The following is a 13987-nucleotide window of genomic DNA, read 5'->3' on the forward strand; positions in this document are numbered from 1 at the left end:
GTGGGTGCGCAGACCTCACTCCCACCATCTTCACTCCTGTCAGATGGACCTCCAGTGGCATGAGAGAACCCATGACGACCTTCGACTGGCAGGAAGTTGCAGGGGGCTGCCGTTGGTCCGGTCAGTTAGACTCTGCCTGTGCCTGTCCCCAGGTGCAGATTTGTCTTCGGGATTTACTCCCCTTAAGAGTAAATTTAAGGGTTTACACTTCGGGGTTTGCCTTCTTCCAGCTTCCCAGCCGTTGTGGTTCTCACACCACCATCTTCCGCCTGCGCCGCTGTTGGAGTCTTCACTATTTGCCCATAGCTAGGACAGTGGTTGACGAGCAGCAGGGCATTTCCATTCACCGATGGGCCTGCATGCCGCGACTCTGGGGCCCACTGCTGCTCCGATATCCCGTACAGCTTAGCCTGGAGCCGCAAGGGACCAGTTACCATGTGTGCCACGATGAGGCGTGTACAAGATCTTGGCAGTGGAGAGGCTATGTACCGGCAGAGGAGGCTTACACACTCGGCTCCTCTTTTCGCCCCTGAAAAACAAGATGCTATCCGGTGGCAGTAGCTGAAAGCAGAGAGTGGCAAGCAGAACAATACCTACAAGCACTACTACCCCAACACTGCTGTGCTGATGCGTCACACGCCCTGCGTGTAAACACACCACACACAACACACACACACACTCTTTATTTATACAGCACATTTTACAATACAGATCATTTCAAAGCAGCTTTACAGTGATAACAGGAAAATAAGTCAAGTCAAGTCATCTTCATTTATATAGCGCTTTTAACAATGTAGATTGTTCCAAAGCAGCTTTAAATTGATAATAGGAAATTAAAGTAAAGTGTTTTGGCTTTATAGCAGCTCTAGAATAAAGTTATTGTCCAGCTAAAGTTAGTTTGATTGATTCACTTCCGTCGCAATGATCATTAGTTATTAACTTAGGGGCCGATAAAACTACACCGTTCTAACAGAAAACTCTTAAATGCAAATGCAACAAAGTTTTTTCTTGAAGAAAATAGCATCACAGTCCAGCTTAAGTAAGTTCAGTGGTGGTTAATTTTTGTTGTAAAAAAGTTATTAATTTAGTTCATTCATACAGTGGGGAGAACAAGTATTTGATACACTGCCGATTTTGCAGGTTTTCCTACTTACAAAGCATGTAGAGGTCTGTAATTTTTATCATAGGTACTCGTCAACTGTGAGTGACGGAATCTAAAACAAAATTCCAGAAAATCACATTGTATGATTTTTAAATAATTAATTTGCATTTTATTGCATGACATAAGTATTTGATCACCTACCAACCAGTAAGAATTCCGTCTCTCACAGACCTGTTAGTTTTTCTTTAAGAATCCCTCCTGTTCTCCACTCATTACCTGTATTAACTGCACCTGTTTGAACTCGTTACCTGTATAAAAGACACCTGTCCACACACTCAATCAAAGAGATTCCAACCTCTCCACAATGGCCAAGACCAGAGAGCTGTGTAAGGACATCAGGGATAAAACTGTAGACCTGCACAGGGCTGGGATGGGCTACAGGACAATAGGCAAGCAGCTTGGTGAGAAGGCAACAACTGTTGGCGCAATTATTAGAAAATGGAAGAAGTTCAAGATGACGGTCAATCTCCCTCGGTCTGGGGCACCATGCAAGATCTCACCTCGTGGGGCATCAATGATCATGAGGAAGGTGAGGGATCAGCCCAGAACTACACGGCAGGACCTGGTGAATGACCTGAAGAGAGCTGGTCCACCAGTCCACCCCAGCTGGAGTCAGAATGCACCGGTCCGCCCCAGCTGGAATCAGAACGTCTCAGGGGAAAATGAGGAAATAATGCACGACCATTCAAAAATATGACTGGGTTTCTAACAATACAAAGCTTAATGCAAATGGGTGGAGCAAAATAAACGGCAGGAAAGATAGAAGATAGAGTTTAAAAACAAAGCTATATGGAGCTACAGCGTAATTCACTCAGGCGGACAGAAAACCGCTGTGAAACAGTGAAAACAGTAAAATAAGACTTCCAGACTAATGTGTGTGTTTAAGGGCACCTTATTTGACTGCCACATTACTGGATCGAATATGAAACAGGAAGTTGAAGAGTCTGTTTCCTGTTGTCCACAGGACCCCCTGGTGAAGGCCGGGCAGGAAGTACTGGTCCCTCTGGTCGTCCCGGTAACCCTGGGAGCCCTGGCAGACCCGGAACACCAGGACCAGTGGGACCCCCGGGCCCAGCCGGATACTGCGACCAGAACGCCTGCCTCGGGTACAATGTGGGAGGTGAGTGTGTGTGTTGAGAACGTGTGGGTGTGAGTGTGAGTGTGAGTGTGTGTGTGTGTGTGTGTGTGTGTGTGTGTGTGTGTGTGTGTGTGTGTGTGTGTGTGTGAGAGTGTGTGAGTGTGAGTGTGAGTGTGAGTGTGAGTGTGCGTGCGTGCGTGCGTGTGTGCGTGAGTGTGTGTGTGTGTGTGTGTGTGTGTGTGTGTGTGTGTGTGTGTGTGTGTGTGTGTACTGACCGTCACTGCTTCATAAGGATTCTGTGGTGCATGTGATCATTTTGCACGTGTTGCATGAGACAAATATAAATTCTCTCTGGCTGTTCAGAATGGAATATTAACACACTGCATTCATTCATATGCCTGCTAGATCAATAAACCTGAGATATGGCTCAGTGCTGTTATTAAATATGAACATGCGCTGAGTGTGTGTGTTCATTCAGACGCGAGCTGCTCATGAGCTGTTTCAACGCCTCCATCTACATGAGTTTGAGTTGCTTTAACAAACATCTTCTCAAGCTCAAGAGAAGCTTTAAAGGGGTCATATCGTCGCTGTCGGGCGGAATCCTCGTATCTCCAAAACCATTATTTTTCAGGAAATTAAAAAAACTGCATATTTTTTTAATTATTAAACATTGTATTGTTAAAGTTGGTATTATAACTTATATTGCTATCATATACTGTTGTATACCAACATTAAAACAATATTTCCCCAAAATCATGTTTAATCGGAGATACGAGCTTTGTGACTTGGGAGCAGGGAGATCACAGGTTACGCTGTCATTGATTAGAATGGTACGGACACAGACGTCGCTGCTGCCAGCAGTGTTCATCAAAGTCTGCGGTTACGATGAGCCTTTTGACAAGAGATAAGGCTTTAAGAGCTATTCAAATCTAATGATTGTGGTTACATACATCTTCCTGAACTCTATTTTAAACGTTTAAGAGATATGAGTGCGCAATACCAAGATATAGGCTGCCTAAAATAGGCGGAAATTAATCTGCACGCAAAAAGTCGGCGGTCGCGTTGAGCCTCTTGACAAGAGAAAAGGCTTCAATAGTTACCAAAGCTAACGACTGTGGTTACATACATCTTCCTAAACTCTATTTTAAAGGTTTAAGAGCTATACGTGAAGCAGAACAAAAAACGATGAGGTAAATAGGCTGTCTAATAGGCGGAAATTTGCCTAATCTGCATGCAAACTTACCGTGGCTCACAGGCTTCCTTCTGCACCAAAGCATTACAGCAATCGATTTTTAACAAAACAAGCCTACTCAAATGGATCTAACCTAACTATTTTCACTCGTTATTGTCTAAAAAAACAGACAGAGTTATGCAATGATAGCTTACTGGCGCCAGTAACGTTAGACAGACCCTTTTTCTCCCATAAATAATACCTGCTAACTTGGGGTATTTTACATGCACAGTGCCAACTTCGAGTCAGTAAAATAATAATAAAAACAATAATTTAATGCTGGTATCCAAAACATTTATTTCAATTCAAGTACATTTTAAAACAATGCAAACGTAGGCTATAATAAGCCTAGTAATAATAAGCCTATAATACGTAGACATTTAAAATACATCAATAACTGATATCATAGTTTAACACAGATAAAATCAGAGTTAAGGCTTGCTTTACGTGTTGCTCGACGAGGATTTCTTATCGTTGCGACGTTCAATCCTGAGGAGACAAAATGCCGGATTATGCCGCGTGAGATCCCGCCGCGGAGTGAAGAAGAGGTGGAGTTACGAGGATTCTCAGACAGTTGAAGTGTCCAATGGAGTTACGAGATTTGCTCTCAAGCTATTTTCAACACTTTAGATTGGTTAAAAATTTGTAAAAATAACAGAATCACGTGGGGACTGACCAATAGCATAGATTTGTGAAAAAATATGAAATTGACCAAATTTGGACATACGAGGTTTCCGCCCGACAGCGACGATATATAAAAGTTGATTGTACTGAAATGTGTGTTAGCATGTGCCTGTACACAACCATCATAAAATGATAAAAATCAATCCAGTGTCTTTTTTTATCTTATATGTTTTCCCCTGTCTCAAATCAAGACATTCGGACGCCCCTCCCACGATTGTTGATTGACAGCAGCGTTTCAACACAGACCCGCCCTCGCTCATGAGCGAGCTATCAATCATAGTCCGCGCAGACCAGCGCGGTCATTGTTGATACGCTGGAGCACTGTCTATGAGCAGAATGGCGTCTAAGCGATTGTGGTGTTCTGTTCTTGGGTGTAATAGTGAACACAGCATCATTTTGATGTTCCTAAATCCGAACCGCTGAAGCCGCAGTGGCTGAGTTTGTTTTTGAAGGGAATATTCCCCACGATCAACGTCAATGCTTTCATGTTTGCGCGAATCATTTCACACACCAGACTGCTTTACACACGAGGGTCAGTATAAAGCTGGTTTTGCTAAGAAGCTGCTCCTGAAAAAAGGATCGGTACCAACTATTCGTGTTCCTACTGAACATCCAGAAGAAGTGAGTGTAACGTTTTATTAACCTTTATATTAATCTTTATATTAATCTTTGCAAATCGCTTACAAATCGCTTATTAATCGTTTACTCTCAGGGTACATTACGGCATGTTTTATATGTACGACGTTCTCAATATAATTCATAAATGCACTGAAACGGCGTGCTGAAAACAGAGCTGTTTTTGACCAGGTAAAATTTGTGTTTTCTTACAATACTAATGAGAATTTTTAATTAAAGTATATTACAAACTTTTAATTTAGACCCTAAAGAATCATATTAGCTTGTACAAAAATGGCATTATATGACCCCTTTAAGGCCTTCAGTTTTCTGAGGAAAACAACTGCCATAATTGTAATCGCAATTTTTTGCAGAGAATTTCTCCAATTTATGCATCTTTACAGCATTGTGTTCTCTTCAGTGTGAAGCAGCATGTAGAAGAGTAGCGTCCTTCATATTCACATTTAATCTGGCCAGTCAATCAAACTCTGTAGAAGAGGAGTTGGTTGTGTTCATCATGTACCCTAACTACTGCAGTAACTCTATTCAGTGCAAACAGAGGAATCTTAGTGTCTCACACTAACTCACAATCTCACTAACACACTAACACACTATCACAGTAACACACTATCACTAACACACTAACACACTATCACAGTAACACACTATCACTAACACACTAACACAGGCTGAACGTCTGACGGATGAGCAGTGTCTGTGGGGGCGGGGCAGGGGTGTGGCCTGGCAACCAATGAGAGTCATGTATACATGTGGGGGCGGGGCAGGGGTGTGGCCTGGCAACCAATGAGAAGTGATGTATCACCCACAAAAATCGCATCATTCTGTCATCGTTCCCTCGGGAGGTTCAAGCTAGATTCGCGATGCTTCGAGGTTTTGCGCTGAAATATTTCATTGGCGTCTTGAGAACAAACTCAAGTCTCATCAATTATCTTAAATTTAGCCTTCGTGCTTCAAACTCTATGTAAACAGACATTCTCACATTTTTCTCACGCTTTTGAATGAATTGATGATATTTTTGGGTGAACTCACTCTTTAACTAAATGGTTCTCAACTGGTTTTGTAGCATGTAAATGTTGTTGTTTTGATGTTTTCAGCGGATAATAATTCATCCTTACGGTAATGTAATGTCATCCGAGTCGTGTTTTCTGTCCATGCTGTGACTAGAGGTCTGCACTGAACCCGACCCGAACATTACAGTCATATCTTAATCGCGAACCCGAGGGTGTTTCTCACAGTGAATACCTTTTTTCCCCAGTATGCTGTATTTTATGATTGCTTGCAACGATAATTAAACAAACACATGTACAACCAGCGTTTCCCCTCAGCACACCAGACGCACGGACTTACCAGTGAAACCCAGCTGTGGTCGAATAGCTTAAACAGTCACAAACTCCTCTGGAACTCAAATATTTAACGTCAACACGACGTTTGCACAACTATTGACATACGTATAGTAGGAGTGAGGAAGAGCATCGAGCGTCCTCTGACTGAAGTGTTGTGCCTGGAACAGCACGTGCGCAAAACAGTTCAGTACAAATGATATATATAATGATTAAATAAAAATGATAAATAATTATATATAATTGTATATATTAAACTGCGCATGTGCATTCTCTTTCGATCACAACACACGCTAACTATATATGTGTTCAGTGCATCCGGAACACAGCGCTTCACTTATTCCACATTTTGTTGTGTTACAGCATTATTCCAAAATAGATTAAATTAATTATTTTCCTCAAAATTCTACAAACAATACCCCATAATGACAACGTGTAAGATGTTTGTTTGAATCTTTGCAAATTTATTAAAAATAAATACCAAATCACATGTACATCAGTATTCACAGCCTTCGCCATGAGCTCGAGTTCCTCCGGTTTCCTCTGACCATCCTGGAGATGCTCCTGCTCCTGCACTGGAGTCACCTGCGGGAACTGACTGGACATGATGTGGAAACACACACACACACACACACACACACACACCTGTCTATATAAGGCTGTAACATAAGAAAAAGTGAAGCGCTGTGAATACTTTCCGGATGCACTGTATAGCCTATATAGATTTTCTTAGTTACCAACCCGTCGATAAAGTTTTCCATGACCCGTCGGGGTCGGGGTTGGTTCGGGTCGGGCTCGGGTCGGGTCGGTCTCGGTTCGGGGTCGGGCTCAAGTCGGGGTCGGGCTCAGGTCGGGCTCGAGTCGAGGTTGATTCGGGTCAGGGTTGGGTCGGGCTCAGGTCGGGTCGGTCTCTGTTCGGGGTCGGGCTCAAGTCGGGGTCGGGCTCAAGTCGGGGTCGGGCTCAGGTCGGGCTCGAGTCGAGGTTGATTCGGGTCAGGGTTGGGTCGGGCTCGGGTCGGGCTCGGGCTCGGTTCGGGGTCGGTTCGGGGTTGGGCTCGAGTCGAGGTTGATTCGGGTCAAGATCGGGTCGGGGTCGGGTCGGGCTCAAGTCGGGGTCCGGCTCGGTTCTGGGTCGGGTCGGGTAAGGTCGGGCTCGAGTCAGGTCGGGTCGATTCAGGTCGGGCTCGGGTCGGGACGGGTCAGGTCAGGTCGGGCTTTGGGTTAAGTCGGGGTCGGTTCAGATCGGGTCGGGGTCGGGTTGGGTAGCAGACCTCTAGTTGTGGCGGGTGAGTGTGTTTAATTGGACACACAAACTTAGATCGGTGTGTTTATTCTTCTGCATGATTAACTGCATGTCATTGATGTTGGTGGATCGGCTGAGAGCCGCTGCTTCAGTAATGTGTGTGTGTGTGTGTGTGTGTGTGTGCGTGTGCGGGTCAGAACCGGGCTTTGATGACCTCACTGACACCGATGTCCCTGTAGTTCAGCCGTATGGACCCGAGGTCGAGGAGGACAGCGACCCGTACGGCAGCTACGGCTCCGACTACCAGCCCAACTACCCCCCGCCCCGCCCCGTCCACCCCGACGACCCCCGACCCCTGGAGGAGGAGGAGCTGCGCTCGCCCGGCGTCCAGCGGCACACTCGCAACACCCGCAGCCTCGCTGACCCGCGCACACGCCGGCCCAGGACACACGAGCAGCGCACGTAACCGCGCACAGGAAACGCATCACCGGCACAGAGGACAGGAAGTGTGTTGAGTCAGCCTGATTTCTACAGTGCTTTAAAGGAGATTCACAGTCATAATCATGGAAATAATGATGCAAACTTCATCAAGTTCATGTAATTTACTCGTCTAGTAATACCGCATGATTCCGGTTATTTGTTTGTAATGTTCACTAGTGACAAACTCAACAATGAAAATAATCAGCAGATGCTCCCGACACTTCTCCGGCTTCATCCTTCCCGACGCTTCTCCGGCTTCATCCTTCCCGACGCTTCTCCGGCTTCATCCTTCCCTCCCGACACTTCTCCGGCTTCATCCTTCCCTCCCGACACTTCTCCGGCTTCATCCTTCCCTCCCGACACTTCTCCGGCTTCATCCTTCCCTCCCGACACTTCTCCGGCTTCATCCTTCCCTCCCGACACTTCTCCGGCTTCATCCTTCCCTCCCGACACTTCTCCGGCTTCATCCTTCCCTCCCGACACTTCTCCGGCTTCATCCTTCCCGACGCTTCTCCGGTTTCATCCTTCCCGACACTTCTCCAGCTTCGTCCTTCCCGACACTTCTCCGGCTTCGTCCTTCCCTCCCGACGCTTCTCCGGCTTCATCCTTCCCGACGCTTCTCCGGTTTCATCCTTCCCGACACTTCTCCATCTTCGTCCTTCCCTCCCGACGCTTCTCCGGCTTCATCCTTCCCGACACTTCTCCGGCTTCATCCTTCCCGACACTTCTCCGGCTTCATCCTTCCCGACACTTCTCCGGCTTCATCCTTCCCGACACTTCTCCGGCTTCATCCTTCCCGACACTTCTCCGGCTTCATCCTTCCCGACGCTTCTCCGGCTTCATCCTTCCCGACACTTCTCCGGCTTCATCCTTCCCGACACTTCTCCGGCTTCATCCTTCCCTCCCGACACTTCTCCGGCTTCATCCTTCCCTCCCGACGCTTCTCCGGCTTCATCCTTCCCGACACTTCTCCGGCTTCATCCTTCCCGACACTTCTCCGGCTTCATCCTTCCCGACGCTTCTCCGGCTTCATCCTTCCCGACACTTCTCCGGCTTCATCCTTCCCTCCCGACACTTCTCCGGCTTCATCCTTCCCTCCCGACGCTTCTCCGGCTTCATCCTTCCCGACACTTCTCCGGCTTCATCCTTCCCGACACTTCTCCGGCTTCATCCTTCCCGACACTTCTCCGGCTTCATCCTTCCCGACACTTCTCCGGCTTCATCCTTCCCTCCTGACGCTTCTCCGGCTTCATCCTTCCCGACACTTCTCCGGCTTCATCCTTCCCGACACTTCTCCGGCTTCGTCCTTCCCTCCCGACGCTTCTCCGGCTTCATCCTTCCCTTGCGGGGCAAAATTACCCCTCAAAACCACTTAAATTCAAAATAACTCACAATTTCATGCATGACCCTTGTAACTCAGCTCAAAATATCTTACATTGGGAGTCTTTGCCGACCTCTTGTGGAAAAATAATAATATAAGATGATATTTCATGACTCTAGATGGCCTTATAGCTCTATATGGAGTAAATGAGCTGTTCCTCTGGGTCCTAAAGCCAGTTCCCTTCAGTGTGCACTCAGATACACGTGTAGACATTATACAGTAATTCTTTGGTAAAGTTTAAGCATTTTTAGGTTTGTCTATGTGAACTGAAGTATTCCTCGCATTCCATTCATTCCTCGGGGGGGTCAAATTGAGCCGAGAGGGAAGGATTTGTTACTTTTTAAAATTTCAACCACAAAACTCCTCGAATCCATTCATTTTTTGTGTATTTGTGGTTCAAGTGCGACAAAAGTTGTGTGTTCTTGGACCCCTCTGATGAACACTCAATTTTTTTTTTTTAAATTTAAAAATGAATTTCGGGTTAGAATGACCCGAGGGAAGGATGATGGTCAAGTGCTATTTTATGCTATTTTGAATATTGTAATGTTGTTTTAGCGTCTACTACAATAGTTTTACATGCATTCAAGGTCAAAAACACTAATGTCCTCATAAATCTCCACTGCAGCATCAGCTCTTTTCTCTCAGTGTCTGAAACGCTTCGATTGAAGATTCAGTCTCTCTAAACCCCGCCTCTCTGAGAGCTGCTCTGCTCTGATTGGTCAGACACCAAACGCTCCTTATCATATCTGAATCTCAGCTCGAACAGTAACGATGGTGTGGGTTTTACCGTATCAATCTCATCAAAACAGGGTCTTCTCGACACGAACAACACGAGCCAAACTCTTCCAGTCTCAGATAAACTACAGTGTTTGAGGGCGGGGCTAAGAGACGCTGATCAGCCAGTCAGGACCAGAGGCGGGCATTATGCAAATTAGTTACAAACCTACGCAGGGTCAGCAGGAAGAGAGACTGAATCACTGATGACTCGTTTCAGTTCAGAATCACTTTCTTTTAGGAAACATAAACTCCATTAATCTGCATTTTGAAACTTTGCAGAGCTTTTACATTCATAAACAGCTTTATTACACTGCATGACAGGGGATATTCGGAAGAGCATAACAGGGCACTGTAGGCATAATCAGATTAAGAACGAGTAAGTAAACGCGCCACATCTGCTTAAATTAAGGACTCTGCTTTGCTGAACGCATTCACTCCTTTGACTCTTCAAAACGCTCGTCAGACTGACGGAGATTCACTTCTGTCTGTGTCTCTGTGAAGAGCTGATGTGTTTAATATGTGCGATATATTCACCATGTCATCGTGAATATGTGTTTTATTGTAGCTATTTAAGGCTATATAAGCAGGACAGTCTGCAGTCTGAACGCTGAAGCGACTCAGTCATCTCGGATCGAATCGCTTCATTTGCGTCAGTCACACAGAGTGTGTTTGTTTGATAATGGAGGTCTATTAATATTATTACATATAAATGATTATGATTGAGCCTCATTCTTGTGTTTATTTAGAGAAAAACCGTGAAAAATATAAATATTTTTATTGTATTGTTGGTTTTACATTAAATATTTTTACTTCGATTGGCTGTTTGGTATATGAATGATTCTTCTGCTTGTAATTGGAGAGCTCAGGTATAACAGAGATTTATTGATATAATATCCAGATATGTTCATGCGTATGAGAGTCACTTCAGCGGAGTCTGCTCTAGAGCCTCTTTATATCTGGATTATGAAACACATTCATGTCATGAACATCCAGTTTTTAATGTGATTATTTCTCAGCTGTGGCCACACTGTTGTTTGATCTTCAGTTATTTATTTAATCTTGTACGGTTTCTCTTTATTTCCAGTATTAGCATGTTTTACACGTTCATCTATATCTGCTGTTGTTTACAGTCATTAGTTTCACATTTCATAGTCATGTGACCGTTGAGTTTTATGTAAAGATTGCGATGACGCGTTTTGATCTGATGAATTATATGCCTCAAATACATTTAATAAAAAATATTACAAAACTACTGAAATTATTTAACTTGTTTATTAAAAAAGCCATTCGATGATTTAAAGCTACAATATGTAATGTATTTTGCCGCTAGCGGTCGCTAACCCTCTTACAGTAGCACAGGCGTGTGTTGATGACGCATTAGCGGAGTTATGGAACTTGTCAACATGGCGATGGATGTAATGATGTTGATGGATGAGTGAATACACTGATGTGTTTAGCATGACTGATGTGAAGCAGAGCGCGATCGCTAACAAGAGACAGATCTCAACGCCACACGCAAGTCCCGCGGATATAAAGGACATTTCATTCTACCGAACTACACACACGTGCTGAACAATACTCTGTTTATCAGACGAGTGAAACGTGTGAGGGAACGCAGCGCTGCTCCACTCGCTCTACACGATCACACTACACTGCATCTGAGTGTGTTAAAGTTATAATGTTATTCTGTGTGTTAGCTTGTCTGTATGAGACTAGCAGTGAGCGAGATCAACATTGAATAACACACTCATCATATTCTTACATGTTGAGCTATATAACATTGATTAGTTTTATGTACATTTGCTCACTGTCTAATAAAGTACATGCAAGAGCGGCATCTCGTCAAGTGGAAGTTAGCCGCGGACGCTAGCTCTCGAAAACGCCACGCTGATATTGATCCTCGTTTTAGTTTTCCTTTTGTCCCAAAGTCCGCTTGCCGTGGTCCATAATGTCTGAACGAAACGACGACAGCGTGAGCGCGCCACTAGATGTAATGCAGTTGTCCACGTCTGTCGCCATGGTTACGACGGCAGTGCGAGCGGAAACCAGGGATAACGCGGATATTACGTCATTGACGGGCGACAGGTGAACAGGGACGAGCCGTTATTTAAAATTGGAATTTCTCTGAAATTAAAAATCTTTGGGAACTTTTGGGATATTGTAAGTGCACTACTGCAGGAGATATATCACACTGCAAGCGGTTTTTGGATATTATTACAAAAATCTTACATATTGTACCTTTAATCATAAAATACAATGAGTGTTTTTCCAGAAATTGCTGAAAAATGCAGCAAGTTTTGTGTGATGGGCAGAGTTAGTGTGAGAGGAGAGAGAGAGAGAGAGAGTGTGTGTGTGTGTGTGTGTGTGTGTGTGTGTGTGTGTGTGTGTGTGTGTGTGTGTGTGTGTGTGTGTGTGAGAGAGAGAGAGAGAGGAGAGAATATACCGTTTTTACAGTATAAAAACCATTACGTCTATGAAGAGTGCGTGTGTGTGTGTGTGAGAGAGTGTGTATTTGAGTGTGTGTTTTAGTGTGTGTGTGTGTGTGTGTGTGTGTGTGTGTGTGTGTGTAAGAGAGAGACTGTTTGTGTGTGTGTGTGAGAGGGTATTACAGTATTGTGTATAATAATATAAATAAATATGACTAAAACTAATAGATTGAATAAATAGACAACAAAACAAAGAACATCAAACTTAAACAGGATTGACTGCATTAACATCAGATGCACAGCTGCGGGGTTTTGTGGGAAATATCGCGAACGCGCCAGCAGAGGGCAGCAGTTCATCACGTGACTCTTCATACAGATCGACTCAAAATATACAAATCTCATCAGATATGAGACTAATTCTGCTGTAAAGATGATAGAGTCATTATTAGATCAGTTCTGTTCTCATCTGATAGTGTCAGTGCAGTTAAATCTATAATAATGCTGAATCTGAATGAATACTTCTATGATTGAGAAATATTCGTATATTTATGAGTGATGCGTTGATTAGGGGAGAGTAAACTCCTCAGGGCTTGTGTTGTGTGGGTCAGTTAGCAGGAGTTATGGATGTTCTCATAACCCTTCATGAGAGCCAATGAAACACTAGAACTGAGTCAAACCCGTGCAAAATACTAATCTCATCAAGTTTGATATGAAGACATTCGTTTTGTCAGAAGAAGAGTCTTCAGTCCATAGGCCTACCGTCTGAGTCACTTTGATTCCTTTAATACATATATAAATATATTTACAAATATATTGGTCTTTTTTTATGTGGCGGAAATTGGTTTCCATATCACTGCGATGATATATCAGATAAATAATAATTGGGGGTATGGTCTGGTGGCAAATAAGCATTGGAGGCGTGTCCGTGTGATAAATAATAATTGGGGGCGTGGTCTGGTGATAAATAAGCGTTGGAGGCGTGGCCGTGTGGTAAATAATAACTGGAGGCGTGGTCTAAGATCAGCGTTTGTAATGAGATGCAGGTTCGAGTCTAGTCATTTCTCCGCTTTTTTCTCTTGAATTCCTGTTTTACTGCAACAAAAAACAACAACATTAGAAGTAAATTCAGTTCATCTGTAACATTTCTTTCAGTGTTGATGAGGGAGAAAGATTTTGGTAAAACACCATAACACATTCAGCTTTATTTATCTGATAGTATTCTTATTTTTTTATATTAAATGTTTATGTGCAACCCAGTGTGAAAGGAGGACATGAAGGGTCGTGTTTTAATAAGCACCGCTGGATTAAAGGATCCCAGCTGTTGTTGTGTCTGGATAGAGAATATTAATACAGTCCAGCATCACGTGACTGATGTGTGTGTGTGTGTGTGTGTGTGTGTGTGTGTGTGTGTGTGTGTGTGTATTGAGTATTTATAGCTCATGTTCATTGGTGTAAACTCTGAATGAAACCCTCGCGCGCCGGATCGTGTGTCGGCTCCCGTAGATTCCTCCGGAGGATCGCGACGCGTTTCAGAAGGTGAGGCTCTTCA

General features: G+C 44.2%; 1 protein-coding gene across 1 annotated transcript; it reads left to right on the plus strand.

The window, feature by feature from the left end:
• Window positions 1-2153: 2153 nt before the first annotated feature.
• Window positions 2154-9241, plus strand: LOC308686505 (uncharacterized protein; the record flags this gene model as incomplete). Its single annotated transcript, XM_081394933.1, has 2 exons — window positions 2154-2282; window positions 7614-9241. Exon 2 carries the CDS (start codon window positions 8021-8023, stop codon window positions 9239-9241), a length of 1221 nt encoding a protein of 406 aa, XP_081251059.1. The 5' UTR covers window positions 2154-2282; window positions 7614-8020.
• Window positions 9242-13987: the final 4746 nt, after the last annotated feature.

Source organism: Scardinius erythrophthalmus, assembly GCF_964197995.2.
Source record: "Scardinius erythrophthalmus genome assembly, contig: HAP1_SCAFFOLD_355, whole genome shotgun sequence".
NCBI lineage: Eukaryota > Metazoa > Chordata > Actinopteri > Cypriniformes > Leuciscidae > Scardinius > Scardinius erythrophthalmus.